We start from the raw sequence: 18,730 nt of genomic DNA, 5'->3' as shown, positions 1-18,730 counted from the left end.
AAAGTAAGAATATAATTGAAAAGGTATTTAACTATTGGTTTTCATTCAATGGAAGAAAGTAGTATCCTGCAACTAATAAATCAAATGGCAAATTGAAAATCCAAAAAAAGTGAAAGTAAGAGAAAAAAAGTATTCTCATTCCAATCCGATAAAGAAATAACAGTTGAAGATGACTTTTGCTTCACTTTCATACTCTTCCAATCTAGAATGAAAACAAAAGTCGACGATGAGACGTATATGATATTTCATTAGGAGGGCTGTATTGTCAAATGATCCTTCTGTCATCAATATGAAACCTTCATTATGTGATGGTATTTGAGTTGCGTCTAAAGTGGTATGATAATAACCATTATTTTTCGACCATATTCTGATTGATTTAGTCATTCTGCGGCAAACTGGTGCAACCTAGGATATTGAGGAACATAAGATAATAGTTGTGATTGCCTGCAAAACAAAATCAAGATAATTGAAAGTGGTTTCCTACAAAGTGGAAACAAAGAAAGTTTAATTCTAAATAGTTCACTTAGCTTCTTCCACAAAGTTTTATTTGATTTTTATTTATTTATTTATTTATTTATTTTTTTGTTTTTGTTTTTTGTTTTTTGTTTTTTTTTTCCGTGTTTGGTTGTGTTTGGGAGGAGGAGAGACGAGGAGATCGACGGTTTTGTAGCAAATCGGCAGAATTCAGTGGAGAGAAGCGCATGCCATGGAGATACGTCTTTTTTTTTTTTTGTAATTGAGAAAGTAGGGAAAGAGGAACGGTGTGTATGTTTTGCGAGTATTTTAATTTTACAATTCTAACTGAAAGAGTACGAGGACCATGTAATTACATATTTATCCGTTCCGCGAAGAGCAAAAAGAAAGTGGAAATTGATAGGGCAACGTTCTAGAAGATCTCTGGTCATGCTTCAGATAAAAGTACGGACCAAGTGTAGTCAATTGTGCGTCTATAAGTGTCCATTCTCTAGAGTCTATCGATCCCCATTCGGCGAAGTCCGTGTAGCCAACCAAGGCAGTCATAAGTAATTTAGCATATAACTAAAGCACAATTAGTAAGAAATGACTTGTACGGCTGTACCAAATCCCAATTACGATTCCCAGATTTTCTACATGCACCTAATTTTTATGTTGTTTTCCAAAGTCTAATGCTGATGTAGTTGATGTATCCTATTCAATTTGAGAAGATCACTTACCATCTTCTTCAACTGTTATGTCCATTAAACAGCTCTGCTGCGGCTCAAAGCAGCACATACCAAACTCTTCCCCCCTTTTTGTTCTCACATTTCAAATTTCAAATTTCTTTTTTCCTTTACTGAGTCCAGCTTATGCGGAGTAGTTTTCAGTTGTCTTTTTCTTTTGCTTCACGTTTTTTAGTAGGTTTAGTTTGTTGTTAGTTATCTGGTAATCTAGCCTCTGATAGACTAAGCAGTTCTGGTTGATGGAATCGACAGATAGAGGTGTAGTAGGGGACGATGAGCAAGGAGAGCTCTCAAGGGACAGAATAGAGAAACTCCAAGAAGATATAAAAAACTTATTTTGCTCTAAGGAGAAACATGTGGTGAAGATTGGCTGCAAAAACCCCAGAGAATTACTTACAGATCACACGACCTTGGTGGGGAAGCTATATGGGGGAAAGCACATATCTCTACAAGATCTTGCAGATGAAGTACATCGATGCTGGCAAATCAAGGGGGAGACCAAGATAGAAGTCATTTCAAAAGGTATCTACAAAATGGTTTTTGCGGAGGTAGAAGACTATAAGCATGTCAAGGAAAATGGACCTTGGGTGATCCAAGGATTTATCCTATCCGTAAAGAAAGTAGATGACTTGGGAAGCATGGAAGAAGACAGAAGATTTGATAGAGTGGACTTCTGGGTGCAGATCTTTGGACTCCCAAGAGATCGCATAAATGAGAAAAATGTGCACAAAGTGGGCTCAACTCTGGGCAAAGTTAAGGGGATGGATCTTCAGTGTTCATCTGCTTTCAAAAACCCTGTTGCAAGGGTGAGAGTGCGAATGGACATCAAAGAGAGATTGCTAAAAGGTATTGAGTTGAGTACGGAATTGGGCGAAGTCCTCTGTGTCTCCTTCAAATACGAAAAGCTAGAAATCTTCTGCTACTTTTGTGGATGTATTGGGCATGATATACATTACTGTAGTATCAGAGAAAAACATAGCTTGGAGATGAGGAAGCTGGGAGGCTCTCCTAGAGATATAAAAAATAATTTCTCTTTTGGTCTAAGAGCAAATGTCTTCTACAACAACGGCTTTGTGCCAATCCCAAAATCGATTACTTTTTTTTGGTTCCCCTAAAAAACCTAGGATGGATCAAATTCCAGCTAGGAACAGAACCCCCCCTGGAAAGAAGCTGTGGAAGAGTGATGGGATATGGTTACCACCAATCGGCTTTCGGTGGTGGCGAGTGTGGAGGTCAGGCCAAAGGGTACAGAGGGTATTTCAGAGGTTCTGACAGAACACAGAACGGATACATCAGTCTGGATGATCACGGAATCAGTAACCGTTGGAATGGCTGAGCTGGGCACTGTCTCAAACAAAGGGGTGGACCTGGATATGACAGATAGGGAAAAGGCCCATGACTCAGGGGCAAAAGCTGGTTCGATGGACCCAGATCAGAGAATAGAAGAGGCCTGTGAGGCCTTGGTGCTCTGGAGCCCAAGCTCGAGTATGATGGATATGGACCAAGGTAAGGGTCTCGAAACAGATATCTGCAATCAAGAACAAGAGCATAGGCAGTCTCTTCGAGATCACACAGCTGGAGAACCAGGCGAGATAGCTTTAATAGATGAGTCCTTGGGAACAGGACCATCTTCTGTGGCTGAACAGGCTACGCCGCCCTCTATTTTACTTTTGTCGGATATCATCATACAAAGTCGTGAGAGCACCACGCCTGATGGATCTCAACACTTCACCTCACCAGCTGGAGGAGAGAGCTCTTGCTTCAAGTTCACAGGACTGCCTACACGTGGAAGGGGTCTTAAAACGGTGGCATCTCGAGGTAAGAGAAAGGGAGTAGTAGTTAAGAAGCGTGAAGGTGCTGGTCAAGAGGAAAGGATAGGAAAGAAGCGATCCTTTGCTACTAGATCTACCGGAAAACAACAAAACATGGATGATGCAGAATGGGAAAGGTATTGTTTGAAGGCGGTAGCAAAACAATCTAAGAGGGCTAAGAAGGAGGCTGATGAGCTTAGGAAACTAGGCCTAGGGCATATGTTAATCCCAGAAGAGGTTCCAGTAATTAATATTTCTAGTGACACTGGCGCATCTACAGACCCCTCCAACTCAAGCCCCTCAAACTCAAGCCGGTCTCTCAACCCCAACATACCCTCTGATCTCTCAGACCATAGCATCCCAGAAGACCAAATTCCTTCGGATGCCTTCACAGAATGGGAAGAGGACTCATACTCTGAAGAGAGGGGCCCAAGTTTGGATATGCAGAATGTACCAATGCAAGAGGAAGTAGCTTTGGATTTTGCTCCAGGGGATCTGGTGCAAGGGAGTGTTGAAGAAGGTGGATATGATTCAGAAGACAACATCTCTTTGGCCAAGCAACCTAAACCCTTAGCAGTGGATGACTCGTTTGTTACGAGAAGAGTCTCTTTCAAAGGAAAGTATCACAGTATCGGGGAGAGTTCTGCTGTGAATCCAGAGAAGACTCCCATGGAGTATGAGAAAGCTTCACTGGGTGGGGATGAGTTTGATGAGACCGATAGCAGAAGGCAAAGACCGATAGCAAGAAGGCATGTAGTTCCATTGGCTATGGATGATTCCACAGTTTTTAAAGTGATCAAGTACGAAGGAAGTAATGGGAAAGATCCAGGGGAAACAAGTCAGGAAGTGTGTCAGAAAGAGAGTTCTGAACAAGTCCAGAAAGCTGAGGTCCAAAAAGGGGAAGACAACAGTGGGGGTCTGTCACAAACTCCTCCAGGGTTCGCGGTAGCTGTCCCTTCACAGCTGCCTTGGTATCCATGACGATCCACGCCTGGAATTGCCGAGGTATTGGTACCACCACGGCAGTTCAACAAATAAAGGACCTCATTGGGAAGTTTAGTGTAGATCTAGTCTGTTTGGCTGAAACAAAGGCAAGTCAGGAAGGAATAGGTAAGTTAAGTAAGAAACTCAAGTTTAGCAACTTTTTTGCGGTTCCAGCTCAAGGTCTTAGTGGTGGGCTCGCTATTTTGTGGAAAGAAGATGTGGAGTTGGAAATTCTAGGGTCATCTCGCAACCAAGTGACTGGTAAGCTCTCAAATTATTTTCATATTGAGCCTTGGTTCTTCACTTTTGTGTATGGGAACCCTATAGCCCATAATAGAAATAAAGTATGGGCTGAGCTGAAGGATGTTGCTCCCTTAATCCCTGGCCCTTGGTGCCTCTTTGGGGATTTCAATGCCATATCAAGTTTAGATGAAAAGATAGGTGGGAGGAGTAGAATCACTAAGAGCATGCAGGAGTTTAATAATTTCATAAATGATCTTGGTCTTGTGGATTTGGGGTTTAAAGGCCCCAAATACACTTGGAGCAACAATAGAAAACCATATGACCATATTCTGGAAAGGCTGGACAGAGCTCTGGCAACACCGGAGTGGCTGGCCTCCTTTCCTAATGCCCAGATTAGAACATGGGCTAATGCCACCTCTGACCATGTCTCCCTGTTCATTAATCTAGAAAAAAAAGAGGAGAAACTGCCCAGACCTTTTAAATTCTTTGATATGTGGTTGAAACATGAAACTTGCATGGAGACCATAGAAAAGGCTTGGAACTCGATCTCTCATGAGTTACCTGATAGTAACTTCATAAAAAAGATGGAGAAAACAACAAAGGATCTGGCTCTATGGAATAAACATGTTTTTGGTAACATCTTTACCAATATTAAGGCTACACAAGCCAATCTTGATACTGTGCTAAGTAAACCCTTTAGCATCAGTAACTATAATAAGGCCAAAAAGCTTAAGGATGAGCTGCTAGAATGGTATGACAAAGAAGAGGACTTCTGGAAACAGAAGTCATCTCAATCTTGGCTGAAGGATGGGGCTAGAAACACTAAGTTTTTTCACCTCTCCACCATCTTCAGGAGAAGGAAAAACACTATAGAGAAAATCAGAAACAATGAAGGGGATTGGAAGGAGGGTAGGACTGAGGTGGGGGCTTCCCTGAACCAATATTTCCAGGGGATCTTCACCTCTGACCACCCCCACAGAAATGATGAGATTTTAAACTTATTTCATCCTTGCATCACTGCCAGAGAAAATGAGATCATTACAGGCATCCCTACTAGTGAGGAGATATGGGGAGTGGTTAAAAAGATGGGTGGGTATAAATCCCCAGGGCCTGATGGTTTTCAAGGCATTTTTTACCAAAAATGCTGGGACATCATAGGGCCTGATGTGATAGACCTTGTAAAGGACTTTTTCCACCAAGGGAGTCTGAATCCTAGGTTGAATGAGACTCACATAGCCCTGATTCCTAAAATTGCTAATCCTGACCATGCTTCCAAGTTTCGACCTATTAGCCTGTGCAACTTTGGATACAAGATCATCTCCAAGATTCTTGCCAACAGACTTAAAGGTTTGATTAATAAAATTGTCTCCCCTTTCCAAGGGGCTTTCATTAAAGGCAGAAGTATAGGGGACAATGTGGGGCTAGCCTGTGAGGTTTTCCATAATATGAAGAACATGAAATCAAAAAATGAGGGTTGGATTGCTCTTAAGGTGGATATGGCAAAGGCCTATGATAGGGTTGAGTGGACCTTCATTGATAACATTTTTGAGAAGCTGGGTTTTAATATGAAATGGAGACACATGATTCAGCAGTGTGTCTCCACTGTTTCTTTCCAAGTTATGCTAAATGGTTCCCCTCTGGAGAGGTTCGTCCCTGAAAGAGGAGTGAGGCAAGGAGATCCTTTATCTCCGTATTTGTTCATCATTGCCTCTGAGGCCCTGTCTAGAATGATTGCTAAGGCTGAACAGGAAGAGGAGCTACATGGTATTAAAATCAAAAGAAACTCCCCTGCCTTATCTCACCTCTTATATGCAGATGACCTAATCCTCTTTACTAAGGCTAATATGGTAGAGTCAGGAAACCTCAAGAGAATCCTTGATGGGTATTGTGAGGCTTCTGGCCAAAAAGTGAACTTTGAAAAAACTAGTATCTTCTTCAGTAGAAATGTAACTTATAGACAAAAGTTCAGACTGAAAAGATTCTGGAAAGTTAGGAACTTTGGTCCTAAGGAAATGTATCTTGGTGTTCCTATCATGCTATCAAGAAAGAAGTCGGAGGATTTTGACTACTTGGTAGACAAGATCCAAAATAAGATCAAGGGATGGAGAGCAAAGGTCCTGTCCCAAGCTGGCAGGACCACTCTTATCCAAGCTGTTGTTCAATCTACCCCCCTATATGCCATGTCAACCTATGTGCTACTGCGCTCTACTTGCACTAAGATTGACAAGGCATGTAGAGATTTCTGGTGGGTAGGAAAGGAACAATCTCAAAGTGTCCACACCATTGGGTGGGAGCACATATGTCAGCCCAAAGATGTGGGGGGACTTGGCCTGAGAAAGGCTAGGGACATGAATGTAGCCATGTTGGCTAAATTGCCATGGAAAGCTGCTACATACTTACAGTCCCTATGGACTAGGACTATGTTCAGCATATATGGTAAACACTGGATTGGTGATGTAAAAAAACCCCCAGACAAAGCATCCTACTTCTGGAAAGGGATCCATAGAACTTTTAATGACATAAGTGGGGGTCTGATTTGGGCCATTGGAAATGGGAATTCTATCTCAGCAATAAAGGACCCTTGGCTGTTCTGCAATGGCAAGCCCAGTACGCTGGAGGAGTTGGGGGTGGTAGCACCCACCTTGGATTCTAGTGTGGTCTCAGATCTGTTTCTGCCAGACAAAAGTGGATGGGATGAGACTAAACTTAGTCTTCACCTTAATCACTTCATTTGTAGGAAGGTTCTGGATATCAAGATAAGACCTGAAGAAAATAGTACAGACAAGATGAAATGGGGACAGGAAAGAGGTGGTAACATCTCAGTCAAGTCTGTCTATAATTTTCTTAAGCCTAAACAAGAGATGGGACAAAGCTCTAGCTGTAACCACCTCACCCTTAGACATATATGGAAGGCTCCTCTCCCAGCCTACATACAAATGTTCCTCTGGAAGCTTTATATGCAGATCCTACCTACAGGTGATGTCCTAGCAGTGAGGAAAATTAAGGGGGACTTATCCTGCCCCTTCTGCTTCAAAGAGATGGAATCTGCAGACCACTTGTTCTTCACCTGTGAATGGGTAAGGATGGTATGGTTTGGATCCCAGGTTGGGTTGAAAGTGCACAAGAAACAACAGACTTCCATAAGAGAGAGGCTAGACCTCTTCTTGACTTGGTGCTGTAGTCCTGATGAAGAGCTTAGGCTGGCTGGAACCCACATTGTTGTCCTGATTCACAAGATCTGGCAAGCCAGGAATCACTTGAAGTTTGAGAAGAGAAAGACTAACTGTGAAAGGCTGGTCAGAGAAAGCGGCAGGCTGGCAGAGAAGTGCTATCTGGCATATAGTGAAGCACATCCTCACACTAACCCTGCTCTAGCTTATGATGATATAAATTTGGAGTCTGTCTTTCCACTTATACCTAATGCTAGTATACTCATTAATTTTGATGCTTCCTTCCACAGGCAACAAGGGTGGGCTGGAGCTGGGGCTATTGCAGTTGATAGTGAGGGTGCTATTGTTGGGGTTGCGGTTAGGAGATTCAGGGCCTTGGAAGCAGCAAGCGAGCGGAGTCGAAGTCACCGGTTGCAATGTCAGCCGCACGTCGTCTTGGAGGACACCACTATGTGATACAAGGGGATAATGCTGAAGTAATTGGAGCTTTACAAGGCAGCTCATGTAGATGGCAATGGGAATGTATAAAAAATCATATTTTCAGTTTAGGATCTGAGCTTAGCTCTTTTGCCTTTAGATGGATTAGCAGGAACTTGAATGGTGATGCAGACTCACTAGCTGCGTGGGTTTACCAGGAATTAGAACCATCTGATCTCCCAGTGTGTATTTCAGAATCTGGCTGCTCACCCCATTTTGTGTAACTTTTTGCTAAATATATAATATAGTATGATTTGCATCAAAAAAAAAAAAAAGATGTAGTTGATGTATCCCGTACACCTCACCCCAAAATGAAGGGGTATCGGTTTACGGGTTTTAACATGTTACGTCAACACATTACACATTGCACATCACATGTGTGGACAAAGAAAATACAGCTACTTTCAGTGATGATTAACCAGGCAATACTCATAGCAGAATTTTGCATGTAACATGGTCCACCAGTTTTTACTTGGCTAGAGAGCATAACCATTATAAAAAAATAGAAAAAAAGAAGATACACTGAGCAAATAATGTGTATACAAATAGATTTTACAGACCAACACACCTTCTCTGCTGCATTTCTTAGTTTCCTTGATGCCATAGAAGGGAGAAATGAATATGATAGCATTATAGCACTGCGGTTGTTTCTATCCTTGCACTCCATAAACCCGGATGGCAATTACGATCGCTTTTATTTATTTTGTTTGTTTATTTTAGTTTTAAGTTTTGATAATTATGATCGATGTATAACAGAAGCTAGCAATGTTACGCCTATACACATATTCCAACCGAGTTGACAGGGGAAATGAAAAACTTGCACTATAAGTCAAACAAATCCTAGGTCTAAAAAATCTCAAGCTTCACATCAAAGTCGGTTTTGATTATGGTCAAACTACACTGTTTAGGATCTGCTCAACCCTTCTATCAATACAGGACTAAAGACAAATACCAACATTGAAAATGAACTTACCATGAAAGAGGGCTAGCAGTACGATTTATCAGCAAGAGATTAGAATAAGGAGTTTCTTCATTAAGATTCTCCCTACTGATTCCTTCCACATGGGCTACTCCCTGAGCTCCAAAATTCTTGGGTTTTCTTGTGATCAAGCGGCATTTTTTCAGTACTGTGTTCCAGACTTGTTTTTTCTTTGAAATTTCTCTCAAATATCTCCTCTCTGTCATTTCTTTTCACTGACTCAGTTGTTTTTTATTTTGCAAAACCAGCTGGCTAAGGGGTTCCAACATCAAGTCCAAGGAGTGCACCTGGGGTGACTCCTCTTAATGTTCCCTTGGCATATGCGGGATGTGCTGCAGTGATTACAGATTTATCTACAGCTGTTGAGGATGTGTGCGTTCCATAGCCTCTATGAGCTTGAAGTTGCAATTGAAAGGGCTGAATGTTGTTCAATTTTCACAGTTACCTTTCCATCTCTCTGCCACTGGTGTCATTGCTTTGTCATTGAAACTACTGCAACCTGCCAGTGTCAAGTAATCTGATAATTACATCTTTAACATATGAAGCTGCAGACCATAAAACAGAAATGTGTTTTAAGCCAAGGAACTTGGGGGTGCGAGTGGTGAATAGCTTTCCATATGACTCACGGTATGCAACATGATGACCTGGTAGTTGATGCAACTCGGATAGCTGAGATGGTGTTATCCTCGAACTAAAGCCATGCATAACACGGTTGTAGGAGTAGAGTAATGTTCCTTCCTTGTAGGAATCTTGCATTGATGAGAGCGATGCCAATGTATATCGATGCTATGATTCATGTGTTAAGAAGGATGTTGGCTTTCCATCGACTTCTTTCGAGTGATAACATATTCATCATCATCTAAAGTTTAATCACAATGACGGCAACACCTAGCCTTGCATTTTGTTCAGCCTGAAAACACTGTCCGTATCCCATCCTTTGCGACACCATTGACTCTATTGGACCTCTTCAGAGTCACAATCGATTGTTAATGTAACAAAAGTTAGACGTGATTACTTGTATATCTTGAACAAACTGCGCGAAGATAAAAAGAAAGAGGTAAGCACGTGTAGAATATCAGGAAAACTGGTCCAATGATGGGCCAATAGAACTATACTCACTTGAATTCCAAAAGAGGTCAGTCCACAGATTGTAGGGAAAATGCATAAATCAAATCCAAAAACAAAATAGTCTTGTATAGAGTTAAATTCTTAAATCCTAATCTTATAGACCCAATAATGGCTGCACATCTTGTATAGCACATTTACTAACCTGTACTTGCATATCAACTTCAGCGACATGTATATTGCTCCACCACCACATGCAAAAACTAAAATCAGCTTCAGTGACATCTAGATTGCTCCACCACCACATGTAGAACCTGAAATGGAAAAAGGACGAAATGACAGGAATTAACAGCTGGATAGTAAGCACTTCCTAAGAAAATTTCGAGAGCCTGACATGCTATGTTTAAAGTCCCAAATGAGCTATCAAGACTAAGAATAACTAAGAGCAGAGAACATCAAAATAAATTTATTTTCCCTCTTCCTTTATCTGGGCTTGGGACCAGCAACGCAAAAACGCAAAATGCATTGGCGGAGTTAAAAATGTTTTGGGTCACTCGTGGATACCCTCCCTTTAATAGTTGTTATTCTTATTGTTTGGCTGTTTGCTTTGTTTACAGTAAGGGCTTAATTGTAAAAACAAAAGGCACCCATGTATTGTACCAACAAAAGGAAAGCTTAGCAAACCTTGTTCATGTAAAAAAAAAATCTTCGCTAGTGGATTTTTCAACTGCGGGGGTATCACCATTTTTTTTTTTGAACAGTTTTATGTTTTTTGTCTAAGGAGGTGGGGAGTAGTAGGGATGAGGTATGCCTAATTGCAACTATTAGTTGTGGGTGGGTATCCCGAACTAACCATGTTGTTTATTTAAACGGCGGTAGACAAATAATCGTCAAATAAATCAAATTAAAAAGGTACTGCAGGAATACATCAGATTTTATTATACAGACGAAAATCAGGGAGTTTTTTTTATTAAAAAAATAATAATAATAATAACAATTCATTGCATGATAGCATAATGACATGAAAATAAGTTCAATGTAAAGCATCCAAAGCATCATCATTATCTTTAAGTAACACGTCCCGATATACTATATTTCTAGTGTAAGTTCCACTACGTTTAGTTAAGGTTCCATTTTTTACTAAAATCTTTATGTTATTTCTTGAGACACACCTCGACAATGTAACGTATAGTCAGGCGGTTAAATCGCTTAAATCGCTACTTTCGGGGAAGTCGCGAGTAGCGAAAGGGTCTACTCGGTCGGGATTAATCGGGATTACTCGGCGATTTTTAAACCGCTACTTTCGGTCGCTACTCGGTGGAGGAGGCGAGTAGCGAAATAGGTCTACTCGGTCGGGATTAATCGGGATTACTCGAGATGTCTTAATTTTTATGTTTATATGTAGCATGTACATTGACGGGCAATGTGGCATACAACATGGTACAAAATTTTGCTATCAATATGCTATAGAAATGTTGACATTGTCCATAGTTATTTGACCACTAAAGTTTCAAATCAATATCATTGTTTTTTCAATCTTTTCTTTTCTTTAACTTGTCATAGTTACAAATGCAAAACATGGGTTAGCACATTTATTTTTATTTTTTTTATATTAAGTTGTCATCAAGTATTCAAGTAGGTTCTCAAAAATCATAATACACCACATAGTGTTCAGTCAAAATACACCACATAGTGTTCACTGAACATATTTTGTGAAGATTATCGGGGAAAAAAAAATTGACGTTTTGCATTTATAAAGAGAGTGGAGAGTGGGCGAGTGGCAGACTGGAGAGGAGAAGAGCAGGAAGAAAAAAACGTAGAGAAGAACAGACTGGAGAGAGTGAGAGACAGAGAGAAAGAAAAAAAGAAAGTGGAGAAAGTGGAGAAAAAGAAAAAAACGTACCTGGAATTGGAGCTTGTTTTCGCGGCTGGAGAAAAGCCCTAACTTGATTTCGTGGTTAGAAAAAAGAAAAATCTCGGTTTTCTTTTATATACCGATTTATGGTGAGTAACTCGCCCGATTCCGATTCGTCATAAATCGGCAACGCGGCCGATTACTTGGTGATTTTTGGACCCCGATCACTTATGGGGAGTAATTGGTTGGTCGGGTCGGCTAGGTACCGAGTAGCGATTCCTCACCGAGTACTCGCTGAGTACTCGCCGATTTAATAGCACAGCGTATAGTTGGCCATGAGTGAAAACATGATCAGGAAGGTATATACTATACCAACATCACGAATAGTCTGTCTTTGTGATTATTAATAGTCAATGTGAAACTAAGCTTAATTGGAAATTGTTTCCTTATAAAAGTAAACGGCATGTGTTCGCTTTTATTTGGCTCGAGAGGTATCCGTGGTATAAACTCTCTTTTACCTCTAAACTGTCCAGTCGAAATCTCAGCACATATAGTATTATCATAGAAATGAAGACAAATTAATCTAGTACCATTACAGAACCCTATACTCGGTTTAATATTTCTAAGAAGCACGATTGAACATCCCTTTTTCAGAGTTAATTGATGTGGTGGCAAGCCACCTGGTGCAATAGAATTTAAAAATTCTTGTTGATATAAGTTCTGAAGATCAGGTGGAACAATATCAAATGAGTTGTAGTTTTTTCCTTGTCCTGGGAACATTCCTATCATCTAATTATTAAGTTTATCAACAACATCATTCCTCGGTGTTAAAATAGCCCTATTAATAATGTAATTATTATTAAATCTGTGACATTAGAAAAATATTAAGAAATACACATTAAAAAGAATATTGGAGGAGTGGATGGAATTGAGAGGGAGAAGATCCTTTTGATTGGACTCGTCCTCATAAACCTTGAACATACACCAAGACGCCAACAAAGAGAGGAAAATCACAGTACATTGGGAATTGAACTAAACTACAATTGTTTACCGTGAAATGCAGTTTGAACTATCTGAACAAACTACAAAATGCATAGCCGATGGTTGAAAAATAGACGAAATGTGAATTCTGTTTGAAATAATTGATGAGACGTTAAAAATTAAAACCTTATGTAGGGAAACTAAGCACCACAGAATACTATATACAGTAACTTAGACAACAATTTAGTCTGAACAACAGCATCGCTAAATATAAATGTAAAAGTGAGTAGCCATAAACGAAGGAAAAAGTTAAATAGGCTACAGACTATAAAAGGTAAAGAAGGGGCGAACTTTTTGGCTACGCTGCATTTAAGATTGGTAAATTGAAATGATGTCAAAAGTAATGCATCCAAAGAGATGTCTTATTACATTGTGAGTCTACACTTAAGAGATATAGAAATTAAAGACCCACAAAAGAACGGTATGTAGCAGACACCCTAGTGACCATAATTTTATATATTAAACAAATAATCCAGAGACCATAATTTTATATATGGAGCACACTGAAATCATTCCCAGCAAAAAGAATATTATTATTTGGGGGGAAACAAACGAGCAACATGTAACATAATGAATGATACCAACTATAAAATGAAGAACATAAGCAACAATAGTATGGAAATCCATTCTGGTTCACACAGAATCAGTCTTAATAATAAATTAGTAGTACTTATTTCTTAAGAATGCACTAAACTCTCGAGATAATCACCAACGACGAAAATTGAATGGAACACACCTGAAAAATGGGAGTCGCAGAACACACACTCCTGGATTAATTGTTGATAGCCCGATAGTGCTATTGCAATATGAAAGTACAACAAAATCACTCTAAATACAAATCTGATCTAAACAAAATAATAAATTATAATGGGAAAACATACCAAGAATCCAAAGAAAATTTGTTGAGAGATAAGAAAGTAATCAGAAATTTCGTTGCAGATTAACGAACTTCGAAACGAGTTTTGGTATTGCAGTTATTCATGAAACGGATTTATCTCAAAGAATCGCCTCTTTGATGCATCAATCGATTATGGAAAAAAATGTGAAGGCGCAGAGATAGAGAGTTGAGAAAGAGATTGGTTTAGAGAAGATGACCGAACAACTTAGTTTTTCTAATTTTGGTAAACTGCTCAAAGCGGTGCGTCTGTTTGGGTTATTTTTCGGGTGACAGGCTAATTACAAATGTACCCTTTCAATGAAGAACAAAAAATAAGTGGTTGTCTAACTTTCCGGTACCCTTCCCATTAAAAACTTTGGTGTAAAACCGGGAATACGGGAACTAATTGGGAAATCTGGTATCCGCTTTATATATAATGAATTACATGAATTAAGATGATTTACTTTTCTTTGTTAAATCTGGAAACGGTGTTGAAACGGTGCAAAGAATTTAGTGTGGTTTCCTACAAATTGGAAACAGAGAATTGTATCGAAGAGTTTTATTTACTCACTTGCATTTATAACGAAGCAAAGAATGCCACCGGAATAATCGATTGGTTTCGGAATTTTTCTGATCGACTGGTCATCTTCATAGAATTGGTTGCAAAGTGTTTGATTTGAAATTTCGAACTTGACGGGTTTTAATTGGGAATATCAGGAACGGAGAAGATGAACGAACGGTTTTCATTTTTTTTTTAATTGGGAAAACGGAAACGGTGTCTATGTCTGTTTTCTGAAGACGTTGAGTTTTATAGTCATGCTGGGAATGATGTAAATTACCGATGAAACAGAATAATGATACCAACTATAAAATGAAGAACAAAAGCAACAATATAGTATGACAATCTATTATAGTCGTATAAACAAAGAAAGTTGTAGAAATCGTATACCAACTATTATAGTAGAAATCGTTAAACAAAAATTTGGAATAAAACTCGGATTTGTAGATAACTGTGAAGCCATTAAGGCAGAAAGTTGTAAAAGAGGCAGAAGACCATACCTTTGCGTCGTGGGGACAACAGATTGTTGAGGAGAAAGTCAAAACAGAAATATACCTTCAAAACCGCAACAACAGAAAAACACCATACAAAAGTCTCAGACAACAGATTGAAAGAAAATATGATTGTTGAGGAAATCAGGTTTTGGCATTATAAGTAAACTAAAATAAATATCTATGTATTTACAATAAATCATGCAGGGTCAAGAATGGAGAAGACGAACCTTTTATTTTTCTCTATCCAATTGGGGTTCTTGAAGTGTGCGCAATGAAACTTGAAGTTTTAATTTGGATAACCATAGCAACCTCGTAGAGTTTTATTAATTATTATGAAGAAATTGACAGAATTGAGTTTTAGAGTTGTTATAAGAGACGCACTGTTTCGATTAAACGGGTGTGAAATAATTCAGTGCGTACAATGGCCAATATACCCTTTCATTTAAAGCTCTCCGAAAACTTAGAGGGTGAAACTTTCGGGTACCCTTGTGATTAAAAAGCTTGGTGTAAAATGGAGAATACGGGGACTAATAAACGGGGCAAGTTTTCCCATTATATATAAGATATATATAAATAGGAAACTACTCAACTCTTGGTAGAGTTGAGTATTCTCCCTCGCTCTATTTTTCCAGCCTCCAATCTTAGCTAGAACTGTTTTAACAGAAGCTGGGCGAGGCCGCTTTGCCCTGTTTTGGAAAGGAGGGAATTATGCAGTTACTCTCGGAAACTCTTATTAAGGCATTACTACATGTTTTCATCAATTCAATTAATCTTCATTTCAAGAAGTTCTATTTCTATCTTGCATAGAGTATATAAGGTTGCTTGTACTACTTCTTTTCCTAATTATATAGGAGTCCCATCAATACTTGGTAGGTAAAGCAACCATGGATCAATATTCTAATTTGATTTAGAGACTTCAAAGTAGATTGGCAGGCTGGAAGTCTTCTTTGACATCAATTGCAAAGGGTGGTAAGATTACATTAATTAATTCTGTTTTATCTGCATTACCTACTCATATTATGTCATGTATTAGACTTCCAGTCCATATCATTGAGGAGTTAGACTAGTACAGGAAATCCTCCTTTTGGGGGCATGAGAAGGGCAGCGTAAATTACATTAATTCAGTTGGAACCTTGTGGGCAAACCTTTCAAAGAAGGAGGGTTAGGTGTTAATAAAGACTTGGAGGTTCAAAATGTTGCATTATTAGGCAAGCATGCTTGGTCTTTATTGAATCCAAAGTCTATGTGGGCGACATATATGCAAGACAAGTATTTTCCTCGTGGCAATTTTCTTAGAGCAAGATGTCCATCTTTTGCTTCATTGGTTTGGAAGTCAATATACAAACTTAGACATCTCCTTGCGCATGGTATTCGGTGGAATATTGGAGATGGTTTATCTGTTCGAGCATGGCTAGATTCCTGGGTGCCAGACACACCTTGTCCACTCCCATTACTTCCACAACCAACTGGTTACTGTGTGCCAAATTTTATTGATCCGGTGAATCGATGCTGGAATGAAGAGCTTGTTCTTACTCATTAGTAACAGAATACTTTCACTGCCTCTTTGTATCGTGGTTCATGAGGATTCCAAATTCTGGGCACCTGACACGCATGGCATGCATATACCAGTCAAGAGTGCCTATACAACAGTGATGAGGTTTCTTAATCCTAAACGGGATATTTACTCTTCTTTATATTTGAAAATATGGACATTAAAAGTGCCATACAATGTTCGTTTCTTCTTATGGCAGGGCTCTCAAGGGGTCATTCCAACGGCAGATTTTTTGGTGACTAAATCTTTTTTAGTGGATCCTACTTGTTACTTATGTGCACAATAGGAGGAAACTCAATTACATCTTTTTAATCAGTGTCCTTTTGGTTGAGTGGTTTGGTTTGGACTTAATTTTTTGCAAGCTATAAATGCTTCAAGGAGAAATCACATAAAATTTTGGCTATTGGATATATTCTCTATGATTCGCACATCAAATGATCTCAATACCAGACTATATTGTTTCCTATGACTATGTGGCTGAGCTGATTTGGTTAGAGCGGAACAAATATCGGTTTCAACCTACAACACAGCCACCCAATCCTTTCAATGTCATTCGCAGTGCTCAACAACTATCTAGTGAGTTATTGAATCTGCACTCTAGTATGAAATTCTCTGAACATAGTAGTACTTCCATTGCAATTTGTTGGACTTCTCCTCCTCTCCACTATCTCAAATTCAATGTAGATGGATCCTCTCTCTGTAACCCTGGTCTAGTAGGCGCTGGTGGTGTTTTAAGGAATGGTTTGGGTGACTTTATGTTGGGTTTCTCTACACCAATCTGATACCATATATGCGGAATCCACTGCTCTGCAAACTAGTATTCAACTAGCTGCTCAATTGGGACTAACAAATATTATCTTTGAAACTAATTCCCAATATATCTTTCAATGCATTGCAAAGCACAAGCAGGCTATACCATGGGAAATACGATCGATAATCATGGATGTTCAGGGCCTCCTTCTCTGTCACACTTCATTTAAACTCCAATGGGTTTATAGAGAGGAAATTTTGTGGCTGATGGTCTTGCAAAATTTGGCTCTACTCAGGCTAATAGTAATGAATGGTGGTTACAACCTACAGTAGCTAGAACAAATTTGCCGGAAGCTCTACAACTTTTGTCCCTGAGACATACTTTTGTATGGTGTAATAGACCACCACCTAGTATTGTTAATCTAGTTTTCAATGATATAACTGTTGTATGTACTTTCCGCAATGTTTAATAAAAAAAGGAAATGCAGTTACCAAAAAAAAAAATCTTCATTTGAGGATGTATAACTCCAGATAGTCAGACACTCACCATTTCATAGAACGCATTATACAGAGAATTTGTTTTACACCATACGTACATTTGGAGCAATTGATTCATATAATGTGTACATTATATGATTGATATACTTACTTGGCAAAACTCTTGACCAAGAGATGGAGAATCTGTAAGCGTCCATGCTCATGTCTTTCATAAGCACTACGTCTTCCTGTTAAATGCAATTTTTTTTTTACAATTTAGAATGTACTCGAAAAGGCAAAAAACTTAAAAGAAAAGTTTCATACTCTACGTACCTTATAGCGATGATATTGATCAATGGCTACATCTCCATTATTACCATCTGCTATTCTTTCTGTGTCACCATCACCAAATGATAATACCTCAAGAATTAAAATAGGACTTCAAGATCTTCAGAAATCAGAATTGTTACTAAAAATAAAAGTAAAAACTTAGTTTTGGAAAATCCTAATTCCATTACACTTGGTATTGGGAAACACAATTAGTTGCAAAAAATGCAAGGTCTAAAAAAGACAATAATCCAAGATCAAGAAAATTTCCCACGAGCACACATCACAGCTCATTACCTGGATGTTTGTGAGTGTATGTATCCCATATACTTGGGCCTCTACCGCCTTCATTGTAAGCACCTTCAAACTATAAAAGAAAGGAAAGCGAAGCATATTAACACAATGAACAAATTGAATGCACTGACGAATGACAACAACAATGCAAGTCGATTATGTACTTACCTGGTATGAAGAAGAAGCTGTTCCAAACACAAATTCTGTTGGAAAACTTCTTCGATTAAATGTAGAGGAATCAAAATGTGCTGCTAAGGTGATCACTATAGCAACCATAAAAAGGCCTAAGACCAGATGAACTCGAATAGCCATATTCAACTGATTACTTGAACAAGTCGATCCATGTTCTCAGGTATAAATATAGCTGTTGCCAACTGGCCAGTCTTATTTTAAGACACACCCTCATCTACAGTGTCCAAAACATTGTTAAATCAAAATTTCTAGAATATCCATTTCAAATCACAAATTTTCTCCTAGACCCACTGGCACGATTGGTGCTTCTTTTTTTTTTTTTTTTTTTTTTTTTTTTTTTTTTTTGGGAATTATTAGCACTACTTATAGGCATCGAAAGATTGG

The 18,730-nt window shown here is 39.0% G+C and overlaps 2 protein-coding genes and 1 long non-coding RNA gene across 5 annotated transcripts in view; 1 reads left to right on the top strand and 2 right to left on the bottom strand.

The window, feature by feature from the left end:
* LOC147509146 (beta-glucosidase 12-like) overlaps window positions 1-18,513 on the bottom strand; it is a 42,364-nt gene extending 23,851 nt beyond the window's left edge. Inside the window, exons 1-4 of one of the 2 annotated variants that reach the window (XR_015218364.1) lie at window positions 18,323-18,513; window positions 18,158-18,227; window positions 17,867-17,925; window positions 17,706-17,781 (exon numbers count right to left, since the gene is read on the bottom strand). Coding sequence is in view for 1 of the 2 variants with exons in the window: in XM_086601449.1 (XP_086457575.1) it covers window positions 17,706-17,781; window positions 17,867-17,925; window positions 18,158-18,227; window positions 18,323-18,466 (349 nt within the window). In the remaining variant the exon portion in view is untranslated. The remainder of the gene's footprint in view (window positions 1-17,705; window positions 17,782-17,866; window positions 17,926-18,157; window positions 18,228-18,322) is intronic. The other variant, XM_086601449.1, reaches the window with a different exon arrangement.
* Window positions 2,390-7,794, top strand: LOC147509148 (uncharacterized). Its single transcript, XM_086599616.1, has 2 exons — window positions 2,390-4,255; window positions 7,698-7,794. The coding sequence occupies exon 1, from the start codon at window positions 2,390-2,392 to the stop codon at window positions 3,989-3,991; it is 1,602 nt and encodes a 533-aa protein (XP_086455742.1). The 3' UTR covers window positions 3,992-4,255; window positions 7,698-7,794.
* On the bottom strand, window positions 8,743-17,698 carry LOC147509147 (uncharacterized). Of its 2 annotated transcripts, XR_015218367.1 has the most exons (4): window positions 14,982-17,698; window positions 14,761-14,815; window positions 10,134-10,242; window positions 8,743-9,896 (listed from the first exon to the last, which is right to left on the bottom strand). It is a non-coding gene; the product is annotated as an uncharacterized LOC147509147 (long non-coding RNA). The 2 variants fall into 2 exon arrangements; XR_015218366.1 differs by lacking the exons at window positions 14,761-14,815; window positions 14,982-17,698 and adding an exon at window positions 13,561-13,697.
* Window positions 18,514-18,730: the final 217 nt, after the last annotated feature.

The sequence above is a fragment of the Coptis chinensis genome, chromosome 3, assembly GCF_015680905.1.
Source record: "Coptis chinensis isolate HL-2020 chromosome 3, ASM1568090v1, whole genome shotgun sequence".
Taxonomy (NCBI): Eukaryota; Viridiplantae; Streptophyta; class Magnoliopsida; order Ranunculales; family Ranunculaceae; genus Coptis; species Coptis chinensis.
The sequence above is the reverse complement of the archived record's forward strand: the minus strand, read 5'-3'. Positions and strand labels throughout refer to the sequence as shown.

Bases quoted from the DNA above. Each gene is read 5' to 3' on its own strand.
- LOC147509148 (XM_086599616.1), top strand. From the start codon at position 2,390: ATGGTTACCACCAATCGGCTTTCGGTGGTGGCGAGTGTGGAGGTCAGG.